The sequence below is a fragment of the Amblyraja radiata genome, chromosome 18 (assembly GCF_010909765.2).
Source record: "Amblyraja radiata isolate CabotCenter1 chromosome 18, sAmbRad1.1.pri, whole genome shotgun sequence".
In the NCBI taxonomy this organism is placed as follows: Eukaryota; Metazoa; Chordata; class Chondrichthyes; order Rajiformes; family Rajidae; genus Amblyraja; species Amblyraja radiata.
Window position 1 is genome coordinate 16,376,591 of NC_045973.1, and position 21,994 is coordinate 16,398,584.

A 21,994-nucleotide genomic window follows, 5' to 3' on the forward strand; every position below is an offset into this window, starting at 1 on the left:
ACATAAAATGAACCAGAATATATATACTTTAAAGGTCAACATTCAAAAATGTTTGAAAGAAACACCTTTCTTTGCACGAATCTTCTCTCTTCAATTCCAAATGACCATTTGCCATTACATGCCTCAATGTCAGCACATTCAACTGCAACCTTACCTGTACGATTAAATATCATGATCAATGGATCAACAGCTTCTAGAATTGTATTCGAACAAAATACAAATTTAATGCAAACTAACCTAATAAACAGGGTTTTTTCCCCCCTGGGTGGCTGCAATCCTTCCAATCAGGAACCTGTGATTCTCCAGGATGTAAAAAGGGCAGGTTTTGTGAGAGGAGATTGGCTGCTTGTCCTGAAACCAAGTTAATTCTTCTCTCGTGGCAATTTGCTCCGAATTACATCTCTGATCTCTGAACTCTGATGGAGTTTTAATGGTGTGAGGCTGCGGCTTACCACCATACTCCACTGTTCTGGTGCTGTGGAGTAAGAACCTGGAGGCCTTACATGTGTAGTTCTCCTGTGAGAAGTAAAGTAGAGTTTCCAACTCTTGACCTTACCATCCTCTGTGACAAGAGTTGGATGGTCTTTTCTTTAGTGGGCAGGAGATGTTTGAGAATAGGAATATCCCAAAAAGTGTCTGTGTTATCCCAGGCATAATGCGCAGAAAAGAGAGGGGCGGTGAGGGGGGAGGAGATTATTACTTTAAATTATTGAATTCAATGTTCATATCGTTGGGTTGTAAGCTACGCAAAGTGAATCAAGTTACCTATCGTAGTAATCAGCAGTCAGTTCTGCCTTTCAAATGGCTATACTCTAATTTCCTAACATTATAGCTGATTTCACCCACTTTGCACAGGAATTAGACAAAAAGTTACTCCATTTGATAAGCAAATGTTCTGCCCCAGGAAACTTTCGTATCTCCCACTATCGCTAGTGAGTGCAAATATTTTTCCATTGAGGAAAATGTCTTGAATACCATTAAATCACAACATAATCCACTTGCAGACATGTGTTCCTTACTGAGAGCTTTTGATGGAGTTCTGGTTTGACAAGTGAAGGCATTTTGTTGAGGCAGAGCACGAGGAATTTATTCTGCATCAACCAGCAGTGTATCTGGTCAAGATCTTTTGATAGTCACAAAATGCTAGAGTAACTCAGCTTGATCAGGCAACATCTCAGGAGAAAATGGATAGGTGACATGTTGGGTCAGGATCCCTCTTCGTCAGGCTGAGTCTGATGAAGGGTCCCGACCCAAAATACCACCTATCCTTTTTCTCCAGAGATGCTGCCTGACCCGCTGAGTTACTCCAGCATTTTGTGTCTATCTTTGGTATAAACCAGCATCTGCAGTTCCTTTTTATTACATTTAAAATATTTTGATGATATTTTGGTGGTTTATATGAAAGTTATTTAATAAGACACATGCATCTCATGCTTCTCCTTCTTCTGCCATGCCAACAAATGAGATCAGATTATTGCCTCCTAATTACTTATTTTTATAGGTTTATGCACCTCAAATGAGATGCAGATGGATTAGTATTTTGACATATGACTCATTTGCTTAATGTAACAGATAACCAACATGCTAGTCTTCTTAGTATATTTGATTATCCCATGCTGCATAGTTTGATGTCAGTCCCTGTCTTGGGAATCGGGGTTTCTCCCACCTCATTAAGGGTGATTAGGATGCCTCAGATTTGCACACAGAAACTTAACAAGCAATTTGCTCTTGTTGGTCCTTAGAGATTTGACATACTTTCAAATGACTGTCTATTAGATTTTAAAAACAAAATACTGCAAATGCTGGAAATCTGAAATAAAAACAAAAATGCTGGAAATATTCAGCAGGTCAGTCAACATCCATGGAAAGAACAATGGCGAGAAAGATACTCTGAGAAAATTTGTCCCCTTTTAGATGGTATCAGTAAATTGGTGATACCCATTTTCCTTCCTTCTTTATTTCATCAATTGCAACCTTGTGGCACTACCTCACATTAAACGTTATTCCTTTATCATGTATCTATACACTGTAAATGGATTGATTGTAATCATGTATTGTCTTTCTGCTGACTGGTTAGCACGCAACAAAAAGCTTTTCACTGTACACATGACAATAAACTGAACTGAACTGAACAGAACCTCCCTCCATTGAAGTATAAAAAAAATAGTGTTGTCGCTATTGTTAATATTTCTCGAGATCTTCCATGCCTGTATTAACGCAGCGCTTGTTCTCAGCTGAGAAAAAAGCCAAGAGTCATTCCTGTTTAGTTCTTTCTTTCCCCATGAATTATATTTATTAAAATTGAAGTACCTCCCCTTTCTGCGGAGTTTAATGTTATAATAGAGCGATTGTTTCTCCTTTCTTTTTCCTTATTTTCTAGGGTCTTCTTTCTTTCTTTCTTTACTTCCTTCTCTAACTTCTTTTCTAAGGGGCTTTCTTTTCTCAACACTCTCTTGCAAGTTCACGACTCTTGAGCACTTTCTTTACTTTCTTTACTTCTATCTTTTTCTTAAAGCTCAAAAAATGAAGCGGTACAAAAAATGTATTAAGACATATGTGTTGTGTAGTATTGTAATTTACCGTACTTCTAATTAAAACATTTTTTTTTAAAAATAAAATAAAAATTGAAGTACCTTGTGGGGATAAAACATATCATGTCTGGTAAAACAGTTCAAAATTCAGGGGCCATTTCATCAGAGTGACATCCTTCCATCTTTCACAACTTATTCTGCCTCACTATCACCCTCAAACCATCAGCATACCTTCCAGTCTGTTGAGGAAAAGGGTATTTGAGACCTTGGACCTTCCCCCAAACTTGTGCTTTACTGGACAGCAATGATCTCTGTCCTCTTTATCTTTCTTAGACATACACTACATAAAAATCATCACAAGAGAACCGCATGCTTTCCTGATCAAATTCTTCAGTTTTGAGACCCAAATTACACTCAGTCAGCATCATGTTCCCAAAACAGACTCTATTGAGCTTTGTCATGGAAGGAGATTACCAAGAGAACAGAAGAAAGATCTGTTTAAAGTAAAGGGATCCCATATGCCCACTGATTCCTGGAAACCTCTGGCCCATGACTACTCAAAGTGGAGGAGCAGCATTTCAGATGGTATTGAGAATCTTGACACAGAAATCCTCCATGACTACCCTACACACTAAATTGCCCAATCAGACTTCAAATGTGTAGAAACAAACTAAATCATCCTTAATCCCAAGTGACTGCCAAAGAAGAAGTGATTTTGCAATATTCAGCTTCGGCAATCGAACACAGAACATACTGTAGAACACTACAGCACAAGAAGAGGCCCTTCGAGCCACAATGTCTGTACCAAACATGATAGAGAATTGGCTGGATAGAGAATTAGCAAAATGGAAGGAAGCAGAGGGTGATGGTGGAAGGTTGGTTTTCAGACTGGAGGCCTGTGACTAGTGGTGTGCCTCAGGGATCGGTGCAGAGCCAATTGCTGTTTATGATTTATATCAATGATTTGGATACAAATGTAAAAGGCATGATTGGTAAGTTTGCAGATGATAACAGATGTGGTATTATAGATAGGTAGATAGATGGTTATCAAAAATTACTGAAGGATCTTGATCATTTGGGCTGAGGAATGGTTAATGGAATTTAATGAAGATGGTGGGAGGTGGTGCATTTTGGGAAGTCAAATCAGAGCAGAACCTTCACAATGAATAGCAGGGCAATGTAGAGCAGCATGATCTTGGTGTGCAGGTACATAAATCCTTGTAAGTGGCACCACCGGTAGATACGGGTAAAAAGACATTCGATACATTAGCCTTCATCAATAAGGGTTTTGAGGATAGATGTTAGGATGTTATGTTACTGTTGAACAAGACATTGATGAAGCTGCATTGGGAGTATTGTGTTCAGTTTTAGTCACCTTGCTCTCGGAAGGATGTTGTCAAGCTGGAAAAGTGCAGAGAAGATTTACGAAGCTGTTGAGCTTGAGGACCTAACTTGAAGGCCTAAGCTACAGGGAGAGGTTGGGCAGGTTAGGACTTCATTCCTTGGAGCGCAGGAGAATGAGGGGTGATCTTGTCGAGATGTATAAGGTCATGAGGGGGATAGATTGGGTAAATGCACAGAGCTTTTAACCCAGAGTAGGGAAATCAAGAACTAGAGGACATGAGTTTAAGGTGAGAGGGGAAAGATTTAATAGGAACCTGAGGGGCAACCTTTTCACATGGAGGGTTGTGGGTATATGGAATGAACTTCCAGAAGAGGCAGTTACTAAAGCAACATTTATAAGACATTTTGGCAGGTACATGGATCGCAAAGGTTTAGGGGGAGATGTGCCAAAAGGGGGCAGGTGGGACCAGTATAAATAGGGCATCTTGGTCAACATGGGCAGGTTAGGCTGAAGGACCTATTTCTGTGCTGTATGACTATGAATCATAAATGTCGATCTTGTTGTATACCTGTAAATAAAAGCATAATTCCATAAAATGAAGATAACCAATTAATACATTTTCTTGATATTGTACCCTTTTAGATAGAGCCAGGAAAAGATCAAATTGCCAACTATGGTGAAGAGAAATAGGATATTTAAAATGCGTGACATTTGGTATCAGATAAGTATGGTGTCTCATCTGTTTTTAAGAAATGAATAATAGTATTTGCAAACCAGTATTTGTCTTTTGCATCTATGTAATCCAATTATTGGAATGTGTAGCAAAGTTTCAAACACCCTCAAAGCAGAACATATTGGTAAAATCAGTTATCCTTTATTAATAAAATGTTCCTACTCAAGGGAAATACACTAGCATATTTTCAACAAAAGACCTGCAGCAAGGTATACCTCATGCAGAAGGTGCTAAGGTATGTGACCCATGTAGGATATTAGCTTATCACCACCTACTCCAGGGCAGTTGGGAATGGGCAATAAATGATGGCTTTGCCAGCACCACCCAAACCTCCAACAATCAAATGCACCAAAAATTAATACATTTCAAGGTGACGGTACATAGCTCCTCCTGAAAATAGGCAAGAATTAACCGATTTACAGATTAATTCCAGATTAGGTTACTGGGGTGAAGTATTGATATTCCAGATGATTGATTTTCCTATCCTTTTACATTAATTATACATCAAAACATCCTGTATTATTTCTCAGTAATGCCTTCTAGAGTAGGGTTTTACACTGGACTCTACATCCTAGAGATCTGCAAATGGAGTCAGCACGTCTGAGCTCAGAAGGTTTATGCATGTCATCAGTTCTTCTGTCATTTCCATAATGATATTTCTGGGGCAACTTGCTAAATAGGTTTAGGTTTATTATTGTCACGTGTACCAGCGTATAGTGAAAAGCTTTATTTTGCATGCTATACAATCAGATCAGATAATACTATAATCAAATGTTGTCTGCAATAATACCACTCTAGAGCAGCCTGTATTGTCTTGGGTAAAAGTTGGGTAAGAGATTCTTTTGAGGTCATCACTATCCCATGGACTAAAAAGTTTGAAAGCCAATGTGCTATCAGCAACTTGGATGAAAATTAATTGATGAAAAATTATTAAGTTGAAACATTAACTTAGTTTCTCTCTTCAAAGATGTGGCATGATCTTCTGAGTGTTTCTGTCATTCTCTGTTTTATTTCATATTTCCAGCCTCTGTAGTTCTTTGATTATAAAGTGGTTCAGCTAATAGAGCTGCTGCCTCACAGCTCCAGCAGCTCAGGTTCAGTCCTGACCTCCCTGTCTGTGTTCGCCCTGTGACCAGGTGGGTCTCCATCTGGTGTCCAGTTTCCTCTCCCATTCCAAAAACAGGTGACTTGGTAGATTATCTGGCTGCTGTAAAAGTTGCCTCTCGTGCAGATGGGCATGGAATTGATGGGAATGTAGGGAGATGATGTAAAATTATTAGGATAATGGGATTCCAAGATGCAGGACAGAACGGAGATACTTCTTCCCCGTGGCTATCAAACTTTACAACTCCTCCCCCTTCTATCGTGGGGTAGACTGAGACTAAGACTGAGCTCCCCATCCCCACCCCCCACCTCCTCAATCTTTGCACATCCCCAAAGCCTTACCGCTTGTCACTTTATTTTCATGTTTCATGTATTTTTGTGTTTTTTATGACTGTTGGCAAATGACTTTCCCTCCTGGGATAAATAAAGTTCTATCGTATCGTATTGCTCTGTGAACTAGCATAGTCTTCATGGCCTCATTCAATGTCGTAAGGATTTATGGAATAATGAATATGAATAATGCAGTGCAGATTTCTACTTAGTACCAAGTTGCCTTCCTTTATATTCTGCACATTTAGATGTTCCTGCCTACGAGTTGGGTTTAAAGTGCAGAATTTAAGATGACCAATTCCTTTAATTTAATATCCATCTTTCTTTTTTTCAAAATACACTTTTGACTAAAGACACAAAAGATACAATAATATTTTTTAATTGTTAATTTGGGGGGGATTTAGACATTGGTGGCAATTGCTAGTTGTTACTGCAGTGATCCACCAATATTGTACATGGGTCATGCGACCTATCACAAAGGCTTACCTTACTTCAGTTTCTTCATGGAAAAGTTACCCGTGTATCTCTCAATTTAAAAATAGAATCTGTTTAAGTAATCCTTGGTGCAAAGTGGCACTGCGATTATTTGAAGGAAATTATACTATTTCTACTCTGTGTCCAAGTTATAAGATCAGTGACAATGAATGGGTCAGTTATTAGCAAATGTGTTTTGTGATCATATCACTGGGAAAGTGGCCTGAAGAAGAGACATAATGTTTAGGTTTAGGTTTACTGGAAGATCAATTATTGCAACAGTCAGAAAAGTACATGCAAAGGGCCTAATTATTTTGCAGTAGGTTTTTCATTGCACATTGTGCCCTGCTCATGGATATGAGATTTAGAAAATTTACCCCACTGATCCAAGCTGTGCACTGCTGTTGACTTAACTTGCACGGGCTTGGTGCAAGATCACTGAAGCACCCTCGAGTCGGAGAATGCACCTTCGGACTTCCGCTTCATCATTCCTTTGGCTGCAGGAACTCCTTTGAGCCAGGTGCCACACAGTAAGTGATGTCATCACTCATTGGTACTCAACATTTAAGCGATATTCAAAAACCTAAAGAAAACAGAGAGAAGTTGACAAGAGGGCGTGAATCTGAATAATTTTGTCACATCCTTTTGAAAAATGAAACTGGAACCTGGTCAATTAATTTATTCCAAGACTATGCTCGGCATTAAAAGGTAGGCTTCATGTATCAAATTGCTGAATGAAAAATGTTGCTATTATAAGATCATGTACTCATGGTAAAAGTTAATTTGCTCAATATAATGCTGCACAGCAAAATGACTAACAACAATTACCTGAAGGAAATTTTCATGTAATAGCAAAAGCATCAATACAGGTACATGAGCAAACAATCCCTTCCAATAGAAAGAAAAACTTCAATTATGTTATCCTGCAACAACTGTATAATTAAAGTATTTGAATCCAAGTCATGGTAAATAGAAACAATTTCAAGCATAAATTAACGATTTATAAGCGCAAGGAGTGCATTGTATTTTAAAATATCACATCGCACCATGTAATGAATTATTTGTTATTGCATTACCATTGCTGATTTGTTTAAATTCATAAGTTCATAAGTCATGGAAGTAGAATTAAGCCATTCGGCCGATCAAGCTACTCCGCCATTCAATCATGGCTGATCTATCTTTTCCTCTCAATCCCATTTTCCGGCCTTCTCAGTTTAGTTCAGTTTAGTTTATTGTCACGTGTACCGAGGTACAGTGAAAAGTTTTTGTTGCGTGCTATCCAGTCAGCAAAAAGACAATACATGATTACAATTGAGCCATTTACAGTGTTTAGGTACATAATAAGGGAATAACGTTTAATGCAAGGTAAAGCCAGCAAAGTCCGATCAAGGATAGTCCGAAGGTCACCAAAGGGGTAGATAGTAGTTCAGCATTGCTTTTAGGTTGTGGTAGGATGATTCAGTTGCCTGACAACAGCTGGAATGAAACTGTCCCTGAAACTGGAGGTGTGCGTCTTCTGGAGGATGCTTTCTCCCCATAACCTTTGGCAGCTTTACTAATCAAGAACCTGTCAATCTCTGCTTTAAAAATATTGAATGACATGCCCTCCACAGCTTTCTGTAGCAATGAATTCCACAGATACACAACCCTCTGATCAAATAAATTCCTCCTTATCTCCTTTCTAAAAGTACGTCCTTTTATTCTGAGGCAATAGATTCTGGTCCGAGACTCTCGCACTCATGGAAACATCCTCTCCACATCCACTCTATCCAAGCCTTTCACCATTCGGTAAGTTTCATAGAAGCTCCCCTCATCCTTCTAAACTCCAGCAAGTACAGGCCCAGAGCCGTCAAACGCTCACCATACGTTAACCCAGTCATCCCCGGGGCCATTCTCATAAACCTCCTCTTGTCCCTCTCCATCACCAGCACATCCCTCCTCATATAGGGGCACAAAACTGCTCACAATACTCCAAATGTGGTCTGACCAGTGCATGAGAAAGCCTCAGCATTACATCCCTGTTTTTATATTCTAGTCCTCTTGAAATAAATGCTGACATTGCATTTGCCTTCCTTACAACTGATTCAAACTGCAAATTACCCTTTTCGGAATCCTGCACCAGCACCCTCAAGTCCCTTTGCACTTTATTCCTGCTGCCAAAGTGCATGACCGCACACTTTGCTTCGCTGTATTACAAATTATGAACTAAGTAACTAACTATGAACTAAGTAGGAAAAGCAATTAAATATTACGCACCACAGCCAAAAATAATCCAAATTCTTCTAGTATTTTTGAAAGCTATTTCCTGATTTCTGATTCATGCACACAGAATGTACAAATCTAATCATTTATTTTCTTCAGGTGATCATATGTAAGTGAGTTAGCCATAATGAACAATTTAGTCACATGCCAACATGGATAGAGGCCATTAAATGTGCTTGCTCACTGAACTGTATTGGTTCCAGGTCCAGCAATGCATCTGTAAAAACCCAATTCCTTCGATGTAAACGAAGGAAAAAACGTAAGAATTCCGCCCAATGCGCTTTTAAAATTAGATGAAAACTGACACTGTTCACTCATTTAAAAATCACTTGCCTTTAGTCTTTCAGACCTGCAGATACTGAGGAGAAAGGGTTGTTTTCTGTCCATTTTAAACTGCTTCCAACCAAAAATATATTAGATCATTTTGCTGCAAAAATAAAGATGAAGCTAACAATGTTTGCTAATATTTATGTGTAAATCAGTCAGCAACTTCCGCAAGCTTATTTTGTTGTCTGAGATGCATCACCCTTCTTCTTTCAGCTATTTAAAGCCAGCATCTCACTGCTTGGCTCCTTTTTTAATGCTTATCCCAGCATCAAATACACTTTCTGATAAATGTATAGATTAAATCAACTGCACATTCCAACAAAGAATCAGTCTGCATGGTAAACTATAATCCTACTGAAATAAGCTACGAGATACTAAAACTTATGTTTTATAATTGTGGGATTTCATTTCTTTGGCCTTCAGTTTTTCTTGGAGCATTTTATTAATATTTCTTATTTTTGCTCTTTCTTCTCACCTCATCGTATTTTTCCTTCCCTTATTTTTTAATTGTGTTCATTATTCCAATTGGCATTTCTTGGTTGAATTTGAGCAGCTCATTAACAGTATTTTAATCTTACCAGGAAAGGAGCTGCACTGTAACTTGGCCTGTTTATATGGGTCCAGGTGGTTTGCAGATGGCAACGCACCATTTCGATGAGTAGCTTACACCAATTTGCTGTGGAAAATCCCACTGAATGTCTACGGCAAGTGCATAGAACACCAGCTGCTATTCATTTGCTATGCAGAGTAAAATTTGGCACATTATATGATCCTTCAAGATTAGCTTTCAGACTTCACTGATTTAGGTCCAGTAAGATATATTTTTTGTTGGTGAGCACTTCTTGCTTGGACCAATTCAATCCTATTCATTGCAAAATGGAGCATGGAGTTGCAAAATGAAAAATGAGCACTTGGAGATATGGGAGCTGTGCAGTTGCACTCCAAAAGCTATGTAGCACAGGTGTGTGGGAGAAATATCCTTTCTCAAACAAAAGCCTAGGCTCCTCGTCCAAATGATTCCCCTTATGCTGCATTATACTGCAAACCATCGACGGTCCATGCAGAAATACACGATGCTCAGGAGGCAAGCCTATGAGTAGAAGTGTTAAATTGAGCTTCCAAACTCCTTCAGCTGAAAACTTCCTGATCTTTCATCTACCAGCTTAATTTTCTCTAATTAGAACCTTTTTGCCATTTTGGTCAGAATATGTGGATCACCACATAAACCTACCACGAGTTTATTCTTTAAGTAAGCACCACTCAGCATCCCACCCACCAGCAATCAATACCCGTCACCTCCACCAACCAAAGATCGATTTGCCTGGTTCTTGTTAGGCTGGGCCTTAACGTTGATCTATCGGCAGCACCAGGAGTAGAGAGGCTTGGTTGTTCTTCTTGAAAATACTGTAGTTAGTTTCTGAACTGTGAAGCTCATCCAATAGGATTATCCTGAAGATTTTATGATCTGTTCTGACACCAAGCAATGCAGTTCATGGGAAGAAGACAAGGAAGAGAAGAATTCTACGATCAGTCTGCAGCTCTTGCCTTTTATCTACCTGTCTCCTTTCAGCCCATTGCTTCTTCCTTGTATGTCTGACAAGGTGTAGCAAATTAGGCTATCTTGTTCTGCTTTTTGACGCCAGGAAGCACAGTTGATTCAGGTGTCTTTGTGTAGATTACAATAAGCCGCATGGTGGTTGAAGTTTTGAAAATTGCAATATTTTAATTTGGATACTTTTTTGCTACTTTTCACCTATCTCCTTTTTTTATCATCTCTCTTGATCCAATCTCTGTTTCCTCACTTTTTAATTTGACTTTGTGTATCCAATTTGTCACAGAATCCTTCTACACCAATTGATTCCTTCTTCTTCTGCTGGCTGCTGCTTATTTTCTTGATCCTTATTTCCATATCCTTGAATCTCACTGCTTAAAAAGATTGCCTGGTGGTTCCCTAATTCAAACGGGTCCTTGGTTCACTGCATCACGTTTAGCTGGCACAAACAGCAATTTAGTTTGAGGGAAGCACGAAGAGGCAGCAGCAGGCACAGTTGAATGTTCTCCCACTCTAACATTGTCTTTGTCTGTTCATATTCTGATAGCAACAAGTATCACAATATTGATCTGTTCAACCCCATGTATAATGGTGCCAGCCACTCTTATTATAGAATGTAATTATCCTTTGCAAGGGATTACGCCGGATGAAACCGTTTGAGTAATACCTGGAAAAAAACTCATATCTTAATTTCCTCTTTGTGGTAAGTCATTTGTGCTCCTGCCCACCCACAGTGGGTGGGGCTGATAGCAGGTAATTAATGTATGAAAAATTATGATTGTGAATTCATACTCCATTACTTTGTTGCCTAGTGCTTTGGAGGCCTGCAATTAGCTTTTTCATTCTATATCTCTGCCAGGGTAGTAACATGCAAATTAACCTTGATGAAGCAATCCATAAATAGATTGAATGAATGAAACTGATTTATTGAATGAACTTTCGAACCATGAACACAACTCACAAAGTTATGTCTCTGCTTTATGATGTCATGACTCTTTCTATTAGGGAAATAGGAGCGCTTTCTGTGTGGCCAGAATATGGAAGTGATGTCATTGGATTATGTTGTAACTCTGCAGATTTACATAATGTTTATGCATTGCACTTGACTCAATGGCTCTCACTGGGTAGCAACATTGGTCATAATAGCACACAAAAGATATTAGCTTAATGGATGGTAAAATGCTGCTTGATTAAGGTAGCGTGTAATGAATCTTTTCTTTCCCTCTTAAATTTTGGATATAGTTTTATGATTATTTGAGTTCACAGGGTAAGGCATGTGCTAGTTGATCGAATATTTCTTCTAAGTACAGCTGCCAGGGTTGGTACCAAGTGCTCATTCAGGTTTTCATCTGATGTTGTATGTATGGAATATCATATTGAGGGCGATGACTTTGCATTTAAATGCCCTTAACCCATTTTATTCTCCCCACTTTCTCATCACTCCCCCAGATTCTGTCACTCATCTAGGGCAGCACAGTGGCCAGATAATAGAACTGCTGCCTCATGACACCAGAGACCCAGGTTTAATATTGCTCTCGGGTGCTGCCTGTGTGGAGTTTGCAGTTCTCCGGAGATAGTCAAGGGGCACAGTCATCTTACCAAAACATCACACCAGATACTTCAATGAAGTTGATGTTTCTTTGTATTCAACATAATAGTTCCCAGTAACAAACATATCCATTAAGTTGCAATAATAAAAAGTACAATTGCTCTTACCTCTTCAAGTATTTAAGCATTATTCACATGACATATCCACATGCTAAATAATACAATCAGTATTTACTTAAATTCCTTCCACATTTCTGACAAATTACTTGGGTGCAGCAAGAAAATTATTTGATGACAGGTAGCACTTGTGCAAACTGAAAGTAACAGGATGACCTAAAGATGTGTTGTTGCTGCACTTGTTTCACAGGTATGAAGCAAACGTCTAAATATTTGTTAAAGTAAGCAGGAAGCATCTGGGGCTTATGTTTGAAACAAGTGCAAGCTCCTTTGCATTTGGAAATAAAGCCCTCTGGAAGAGTGTGTTGGCTTGAATGTGCAAGGCTGACTACTTTAAAGGAAATGTTGTCACTCCCACTGGAAAATGCCACTACAAATGGAGTTCTTCCTTGGGCTCCACAATGATACCAAACACTCCTCCATCTCGCCAGCACAATCCATTTACAACCATCTATCTACCATCCTCCACCACAACCATCTTCCTCGTAATTACTTCTACACCTCTTCCGTACCTATCTATCAGAACAGAGGAACTTGCAATCCACTTCTCCGGCCAGCTGCTTACTGTAGGACACCTGCAGATATATGTGCAGCCCTTCTGGCCTCATCTACAAATAGCTCAGTATCAAACTCCTGTGCAGAAAGCAAACCTATCCCTAAGTCATCTTTTCGCATTCTAGCCATTAATGCACAATCAAAGGAGCACCATCATCCTCAATATTGCAACTTGGATGGCTCAAAATTGTGTGGTGGTCTGTGCTAATGAAGTCTAGATCAAAGAAATTGTATATACAAGAGACAGCTGATGTTGGAATCTGGAGGAACAAACAATTTGCTGGAGGAACTCCGCAGATCAAGCAGCGTCTGTGGAGGAAAAATGTGAATCCTTCATTGTTCCCTATCACATAGTTAGAGTCCACGGTACCAGAAAAAATGCAGCTGATATTATTATGAAGATTAGGATAAAGGTATCAATCATAGCTATTGCATCAGGCATTGATGGCTGTTGGTCATGTTTTAACCATGACTACTTTTTAGATTTTAGTGCTGGATTTTCTTTACACTGCAAAGTCAAGGATGTCATAATTTTTCGCTCAATAATAGGCACTGATTGCAATTAGAATTAATATATGCATGCATTAAAAAGTCAATCTCCTGAGAAAAAAAGTGTATATTTGAATCGTAGTACTAATTATAGTACGTGCAGTTTAATTTGCGTAGAACACGAAAATAAATTATAATTTCAGTCTAACAAATATTAGACATTTTGGTATTAAAAGAAATGTTTGAAGCAGCCCCTAACATGGTATTGCCAAAAGTCATTGAATCTTTCACTGCTATGTCATAAGCATTGCTAGGGAATATGACAATGATGTCATTGGATGTATAAAAACAGCTGCTGGCCAGAGACAGGTGCATATTAATGTATAAGGTGAGAAGCAGTGGGAAATGGCATTTAAAGTACTTCCTTTTGGCCTAATTAATTCAGCCCAAAAATACTTGACCGGAGAGGTCTTCAACTACAAAGTGAATGCAACAGGTTCCTCACTGAATAGGAATCAAATATGGACCATCGAGTTCACCAGGGAGGACTCCCCCTTGGTGCATATTCAAAGTTCCTTTAATAGGTACATTGCTGCAGACAAGGATGGCAAGGTCACCTGTGATCAGGAGCTTCCCAATCCAAATTGTGTATTCATCATGATGCTTCACCCAGATGGAAGAGTTTCCTTCCAGTCAGAGCCTTCCAAACGGTACTTAGGAGGAAACCAGGACAACATCACCTGCTTTGCCCAGGCAATCTCGGACAGCGAGAAGTGGGTGCCTCACCTAGTCATTCATCCTAGTGTCAACATGTTCAACCCCAGCAGCGATAGTTATCTCCGGCTGAATGAAAAGAACGAACAAGTGTGTTGTGATAAGTGCTCACCCTGGGGCTCTGACTGTGTAATGACGCTTTACTTTGACATCAAAGAGAAAAAATATGCCATTAGGACAGGAAATGGAAGTTTCATTGCATTTAATGGGAAGACTGAGCCGGAAATATCACACAAGACATTATATCATCTACAGATAAAGAATGGGATGATCTGTCTGAAAGACGTGCATGGAAAGTTCCTTTCTGTGAAGGACTGCAATGTTAAAGCAATCAGAACTTTGAATCCAGGTGCAGATGAACTTTTCATCATTGATCCTTCTCCTGGGCAGTTTAGTATCATGTCCTTGACCAATAAGAAGTACGTGTCCTGCAAAGCTGGTCCAGATGTCTATTCTAATGTCGTTGATACAAAGGATGCCGAAATCTTCCAAATTATGGTGCACTCGACAAAAAAGAAAGTGTGCTTCCAACACGTTTCCAGCTATTACCTTGCAGTTGGTGTCAATGGCTTCATCGAAATCTGTACCGAGTTGGAATTTAACTGCTGGTTTCAAATAGTATACAACGGGGAAAAGGCAGCTATGAAAACAATAGATGGGAGGTATGTGACTGTCAACAACGAAGGTCAGCTCTTGGTGGGGCCAAGTTCAATTGGAAAAGAGGAGGAATTTATCTTCAAACTTGCCAACCGATCACAGCTAATACTTCATAGTGATTTTGGATTTGTTGGCATTATGCCTGAGAAGCAGATTTTGGTGTGCAACAGGCCCATATATGAGGCAAGCCAAATAACTATCACTGACAATGGATTTTATCAGTTCAAAATAGTATCTCTGGACAAATACTGGGAAGTAGCTGAAGACGACTCGATCAATGCCACAGGAGAAACTCCTGTCAACTTCACTATTGAATTGATCACTTCTGATCAAATAATCCTAAAAGGACCCAATGGAAAATATGTTGTAGCAAAACCTGATGGTAGCTTCAAAGCCGTGGGGGAAGATGCCAGCTCTGCCACTTTGTTCCGATATTAAATATCTTAAGCAGATAAAATCCTGCTGCCAAGTTTGAAAGTAACTCAGTTCCAACCCAAGTTAAACCACGTGGAATCAAAGGAACGAGTAACATGCAGATCAAAAGTATTAAACTATATTCCTGCTATCATCTGTGAGTTTCACAACATTTAATACATAGGAAATATTTTACTGCCAATAAATGTGATGTGTAGCTAGTCTCTGTGGTAATATGCAGTGCTCTGCAGTGTGCTATATACAGTAGTGAACTGTAAAATAAAACATCTATTCTCCCAGTGAATTAATTATTAATTTAACTAGGGGCATTATAGAGCAGGGATGAGACAAAGGCCCGATGACGAAGAGGAAGGACGAGGATTATTGTTGCTCAGTTCCAAGAGGATAATTCCAATGGTCCTGATAAAGATCCACAACAGAAATGCATGCACCCCTTCTTCATCAATGATTTAGAGAGACTAAAATATCTTGTTGCCACCCAATTCTTATTTAAGCATCTACCTAAGGCATAACTGTTTAAAGCTGCACAATATTGATTTTGTGGGCCAACAAAAGTTGTAATTCAGTGAGAAACTTAATCCTGAGCTATTCTTTGCCCTTCTTGTATTTTTGTATGCATTTCTGCAATGATACCAGTACGTTTTTTATGATCCAGGCAGCTCCAACAAAAGTATTAAAACCTTTTTTGTGTAAATTAAGAGTTGTATGGTTGAAGAATTGAAGATTACTAGAGTTTCCTATGTGACCAATTAAGCAAAATCCTTCAGTGCATTTAAACATAATACGTCTTTAGTGATTGTTTAAATCCATTACAATAATTGCGATGCACAATATAAAAAATGCAAATGGCATGCCTTGTCAGTGTGGTTTGAGATTTGAAGCCTCGTAATTCCAAAAGACATTGCAAAAGAAAAGATTGCTAATTGGTGTTGATGGCAAATTTTACCCACCAGACCATATTTATAAAAGATAAATTGCTACTTTTGAGTTATTGGCCCAAATATTGCACTTATAATGATGGGGAAAAGGAGTTGGCATTGCTGTCATCAGCATTAAGCTGAAAACGTATAGACTTTGGGATTTCTGCTCATGCTTAATTTAGTTATTCCAGTGTGAATAGTTCTACAGCATCGCAATCTTAAATGCTTTGAGGTGATCAGCCTGTTATTTTTTCTGAGTAACTAACCAATTTCATCTGAGATAAATAAATTGCAATTACGGTGAACATCAATTCTGGCAACAAGCAGAATATCAAGATTGTGAATAACGAATTGTAATCCTAATTTATATAACGAACCAGAGTTTTATGTACATAATTCCAAGGCTTTGGTAGGTGGGCCTTGTGACTTCCTAAGGATATTAACTTTTGTCCTCATGTATGAAACGATTTAATTTGCATCAGTTTCTGATCTTCAATATTCAACCTCCTACAGTTTCAATGATAGTGTTTAAATAGCGATGAAAGCATTTTTAATTAGATAATTTTCTATGATAGGCTCTTAGATAACAAGTTGTTTGCATTTGCTCAAATCACCCCATCAACCTACTGTCTCATCATAGGTGTCAAAGACAAGAAGGCATAGCTTTAAGGTGAAAGGAGATGTGCGGGACCCAGAGCCTGCAATACATTACCCGGGCTGGTGTGGAGGCAGATATGATATTTGTGTTTAAGATGCTTTTACAAAGCCACATAGATTAGCAGAGAATGAAGGGATATGGATTATGTGCAGGTTGATAACATTGTTTTGGAATCATGTTTGGCATAGACATTTTGGACCAAAGGGCCTGTTCCTGTGCTGTGGTTTTCCACGTGCTATGTTCATGCCATAAATCATTTTTGTTTCCAGAAACATATTAACCTAGATTTTTGCTGGGTTTTTTTCCACAAGGATTTGCTGACATTTACACATGAAAATGCTTGCCAGTTGTGGGACTCCCATGTTAATGCAATAGACCCCGTTATGCTGGATGAGGTCTGCTCCAGAGGGTAAGATGAGGAATCTGCTCCACGATCATGCACCATTTGAGACCACTTGCAGGATCATTGAATCAGTCGGGAGGATAAACGCCCCCCAAATAACGAGAGTCCTGAGGTATGGACGCACCGCAATAAATAAGGTCATTAAAATTGGTAAAAATGCATGACGACAATCAAAAGAAAATGGGAGGAATCACACTAAGTAGTTGGAATATAAGGGGTATTAATGAACCTATTAAAAGGGGCAAGATACTAGCTCAGTTGAAATCATACAACACGGACATTTCGTTTCTACAAGAAACGCATCTTAAACACCAAGATCAGACGAGACTGAGGGCGAATTGGATAGGCCAAACATTTCACTCTTCATTCACTTCCAAATCTAGAGGCACTGCAATCATTATTCGTAAAGGAATACCATTTAAATCAAAGAATATTATATCAGATAAGGAAGGGAGATACCTTATAGTAACAGGAGAAATCAATACTACGCCAATTACGCTGGTAAACATTTATGCGCCCAATTTTGATAATCCTCAATTTTTTAATAACATTTTGAATATAATTGCAGAATTTAATTATCAAAATGTTATAATTGGAGGAGACTTCAACTGTGTTTTAGACCCGTATCTAGATAAATCGATGCAAAAACAAAGAGGTAACATGAAATCTAAAACCAGTGAACTCTTACATACATATATAAAAAACACAAATATAGCAGACGTTTGGAGGATTGCAAACCCGACGGAAAGGGATTATTCGTTTTATTCAACGGTACATAAAACATACTCACGTATAGACTATTTCCTAGTGGATACAAAATTAATTCCGCATACTATGAACCCTAAATACCACATCAATGCGATCTCAGACCACTCTCCGTTAACTTTTGTTTTAAAATTAGAAGGAATGTCTATGAATAAATCGTTCTGGAGGTTTAACTCGCAAAAATTTAAAAGACCCACAAGGGAGTATATATCTAAAAAAACAGATGGACCTATTTTTTGAGATAAATGATACACCAGATATATCCCCCACGCTATTATGGGAATCCTTCAAAGCATTTATTAGAGGAGTCATTATTTCATTTGAAGCTTTTCAAAATAAAAAGAATAAGAATGAACAAAGACATTTAGAAGAACAAATAAAACAATTAGATACAGATAATGCTAAAGATCCAACTATGGATAAACATAATAAAATTCTACTATTGAAATTCAAGCTAAACAAATTGTTGTCAGAGAAAGTTATAACACTATTTCAAATTACTAAGCAAGAACGCCAATTGAAAAAACGGGAAAAAGAGAATGCAATACTAAAGATTAATTGAGATAGAGGGGAATTATTAACACTACCCAAGGATATCAATAAAAGATTTGCTCAATTTTACCAGAATCTATATACATCTAAAACGTCAATAGACAATAATAAAGTCTCAGAATTTCTGGATAATTGTAATCTCCCTCAATTAGAACTGAGGGAACAAGAGGAACTGGGAGCACAAATTACTTCTAAGGAGATAGAAGACACAATAAACACACTTAAGAATGGAAAAACACCTGGACCAGACGGATTCAGTAACGAATTTTATAAATCCTTTTACGACATAGTTACTCCACGCCTACAGAAAATGTATACATATGCTTTTAAAGAGCAAAGATTACCTGAAACATTAGCAGAATCAACGATCACACTAATACTTAAAAAAGATAAAAATATAGAAGAACCAGGATCATATAGCTATTACTCTGTTAAACACGGATCAAAAAATAATAGCGAAAACACTAGCTAGAAGACTAAGCAGGTATGTTAGTAGATTAATAAATGAGGATCAAACAGGATTTATACCTAAGAGACACTCATTCAATAATTTGAGACGCTTGCTAAACATAATGCACTCACATAAATCTCAGGACCAAGAGTTATCTATCATTTCACTGGATGCAGAAAAAGCGTTTGATCAAGTAGAATGGGATTATATGATTAAAGTATTGCAAAAATTCCAAATGGGAGAGAATTTCATCGCATGGATAAAATTATTATATAACAAACCCACGGCTAGAATACTAACTAATAATATACTATCCACGAAATTTGAATTATCAAGGGGTAATAGACAAGGATGTTCATTATCACCGCTGTTATTTGCTTTGGCAATTGAACCCCTTGCTGAAAAAATAAGAACACACCCGGATATTTATGGTTATAATACAAAACACTCAAATAACATAATATCTTTATACGCCGATGATGTACTACTGTACATCACAAAACCACAAATTAGTATACCAAACATATTGAATTTAATTGAGGACTTTGGATCCTTCTCAGGATATAGAATAAACTGGAACAAAAGTGAAATTATGTCGATAAAACCAAAAGACTCAACACACCTCCGGAAATTCCCCTTTAAAATAGCCACAGAAAAATTCAAATATTTGGGAATTGAAATTACTAGAAACTACCATGATATGTTTAAAGCCAATTATAATCCCTTACTTAAGAAACTAAATAATTTGATTAAATTCTGGAAAACACTTCCAATGTCCCTAATAGGCAGAATAAACGCTATAAAAATGATCTTTCTACCACAAATCCTATACCTATTTCAATCAATACCTATATATCTCCCAAAAAAGTTTTTCAAAAAATTGGATTCAGACATTACAAATTTTATATGGGATTATAAATCCCATAGAATACAAAGAGCACACCTTAATAAACGAAAAGAGCTGGGTGGTCTAGCGCTCCCCAACTTTATGTATTATAATTGGGCAGTAAATATTAAAAATATGATTCACCTGCTGGACAATTCTGCCCAGCAGGTGGACTGGATTGTAATGGAAAGAGAGGACTGCTCTCCGTGTAATATAGGAGCGACTCTCCTCTCACCAATACATCTGAGTAACAAAAATTATAATAAAAATCCAATTATACATAGCACAATTAGAACATGGAAACAAATAAAACAGAACCTAAAATTAAGAAACCTATCTCTTTTAATACCAATAGTTAATAATCCGTCGTTTAAACCATCAATTATAGACAAATCATTTATACAATGGGAAAGAATGGGAATCAAAACGCTCGGAGATCTGTATGAATTGGGAAAATTACTATCATTTCAACAACTACAATTGAAATATAATTTGAAAAATAATCAATATTTTAAATATCTTCAAATTCGTGATTATCTGAAAAAATACACAAAAGACTATCATAATATGCCTATAGACTTACTGGATGAAGCAATGAAGACAAAAGCGGAATCAGCTAATTTAATATCGTACTTATATAACATCATCTTAAACATAGAAATACCCACAACTGATGGAATTAGAAGTGACTGGGAACAAGAATTAGCTATAAAAATTTCAAAAGAGAGCTGGGATAATCATTTACTACAGGTGCATAAATGTTCGATCAACGTACAACATACTCTCATTCAATTCAAAACATTGGATATTCAATATTCAGGAGGGATAGAGAGAAAGGAAAAGGAGGTGGGGTAGCGTTGCTGATTAGAGAGGAGATTAACGCAATGGAAAGGAAGGACATTAGTTTGGAGGATGTGGAATCGGTATGGGTAGAGCTGCGAAACACTAAGGGGCAGAAAACGCTGGTGGGTGTTGTGTACAGGCCACCTAACAGTAGTAGTGAAGTTGGAGATGGTATCAAACAGGAAATTAGAAATGCGTGCGACAAAGGCAAAACCGTTATAATGGGTGACTTCAATCTACATATAGATTGGGTGAATCAAATTGGCAGGGGTGCTGAGGAAGAGGATTTTTTGGAATGTATGCGGGATAGTTATCTAAATCAACATGTAGAGGAACCAACGAGAGAGCAGGCTATTTTAGACTGGGCATTGAGTAATGAGGAAGGGTTAGTTAGCAGTCTTGTTGTACGTGCCCCCTTGGGCAAGAGTGACCATAATATGGTTGAGTTCTTCATTAGGATGGAGAGTGACATTGTTAATTCAGAAACAATGGTTCTGAACTTAAAGAAAGGTAACTTTGAGGGTATGAGACGTGAATTGGCCAAGATTGACTGGCAATTAATTCTAAAAGGGTTGACGGTGGATATGCAATGGAAGACATTTAAAGACTGCATGGATGAACTACAAAAATTGTTCATCCCAGTTTGGCAAAAGAATAAATCAAGGAAGGTAGTGCATCCGTGGATAACAAGGGAAATCAGGGATAGTATCAAAGCGAAGGATGATGCGTACAAATTAGCCAGAAAAAGCAGCATACCGGAGGACTGGGAGAAATTCAGAGACCAGCAGAGGAGGACAAAGGGCTTAATTAGGAAAGGAAAAATAGATTATGAAAGAAAACTGGCAGGGAACATAAAAACTGACTGCAAAAGTTTTTATAGATATGTGAAAAGAAAGAGATTAGTTAAAACAAATGTAGGTCCCTTGCAGTCAGAAACAGGTGAGTTGATCATGGGGAACAAGGATATGGCGGACCAATTGAATAACTACTTTGGTTCCGTCTTCACTAAGGAAGACATAAATAATCTGCCGGAAATAGCAGGGGTCAAAGGAGTTGGAGGAATTGAGTGAAATCCAGGTTAGCCGGGAAGTGGTGTTGGGTAAATTGAATGGATTAAAGGCCGATAAATCCCCAGGGCCAGATAGGCTGCATCCCAGAGTACTTAAGGAAGTAGCTCCAGAAATAGTGGATGCATTAGTAATAATCTTTCAAAACTCTTTAGA

The 21,994-nt window shown here is 38.1% G+C and overlaps 2 protein-coding genes across 2 annotated transcripts in view; one reads left to right on the forward strand and one right to left on the reverse strand.

The window, feature by feature from the left end:
* Nucleotides 1-21,994, reverse strand: part of LOC116983128 (dual specificity tyrosine-phosphorylation-regulated kinase 2-like) — a 72,481-nt gene that overhangs the window by 3,737 nt on the left and 46,750 nt on the right. The window contains exon 2 of the mRNA XM_033036743.1: nucleotides 6,895-7,100. The gene's annotated coding sequence lies outside the window, so the exon portion shown is untranslated. The remainder of the gene's footprint in view (nucleotides 1-6,894; nucleotides 7,101-21,994) is intronic.
* On the forward strand, nucleotides 13,833-15,296 carry LOC116983129 (fascin-like). Its single transcript, XM_033036744.1, has one exon. It carries the CDS (start codon nucleotides 13,833-13,835, stop codon nucleotides 15,294-15,296), a length of 1,464 nt encoding a protein of 487 aa, XP_032892635.1.

Coding starts and splice junctions, on each gene's coding strand:
- LOC116983129 (XM_033036744.1), top strand. CDS start 13,833: ATGGCATTTAAAGTACTTCCTTTTGGCCTAATTAATTCAGCCCAAAAA.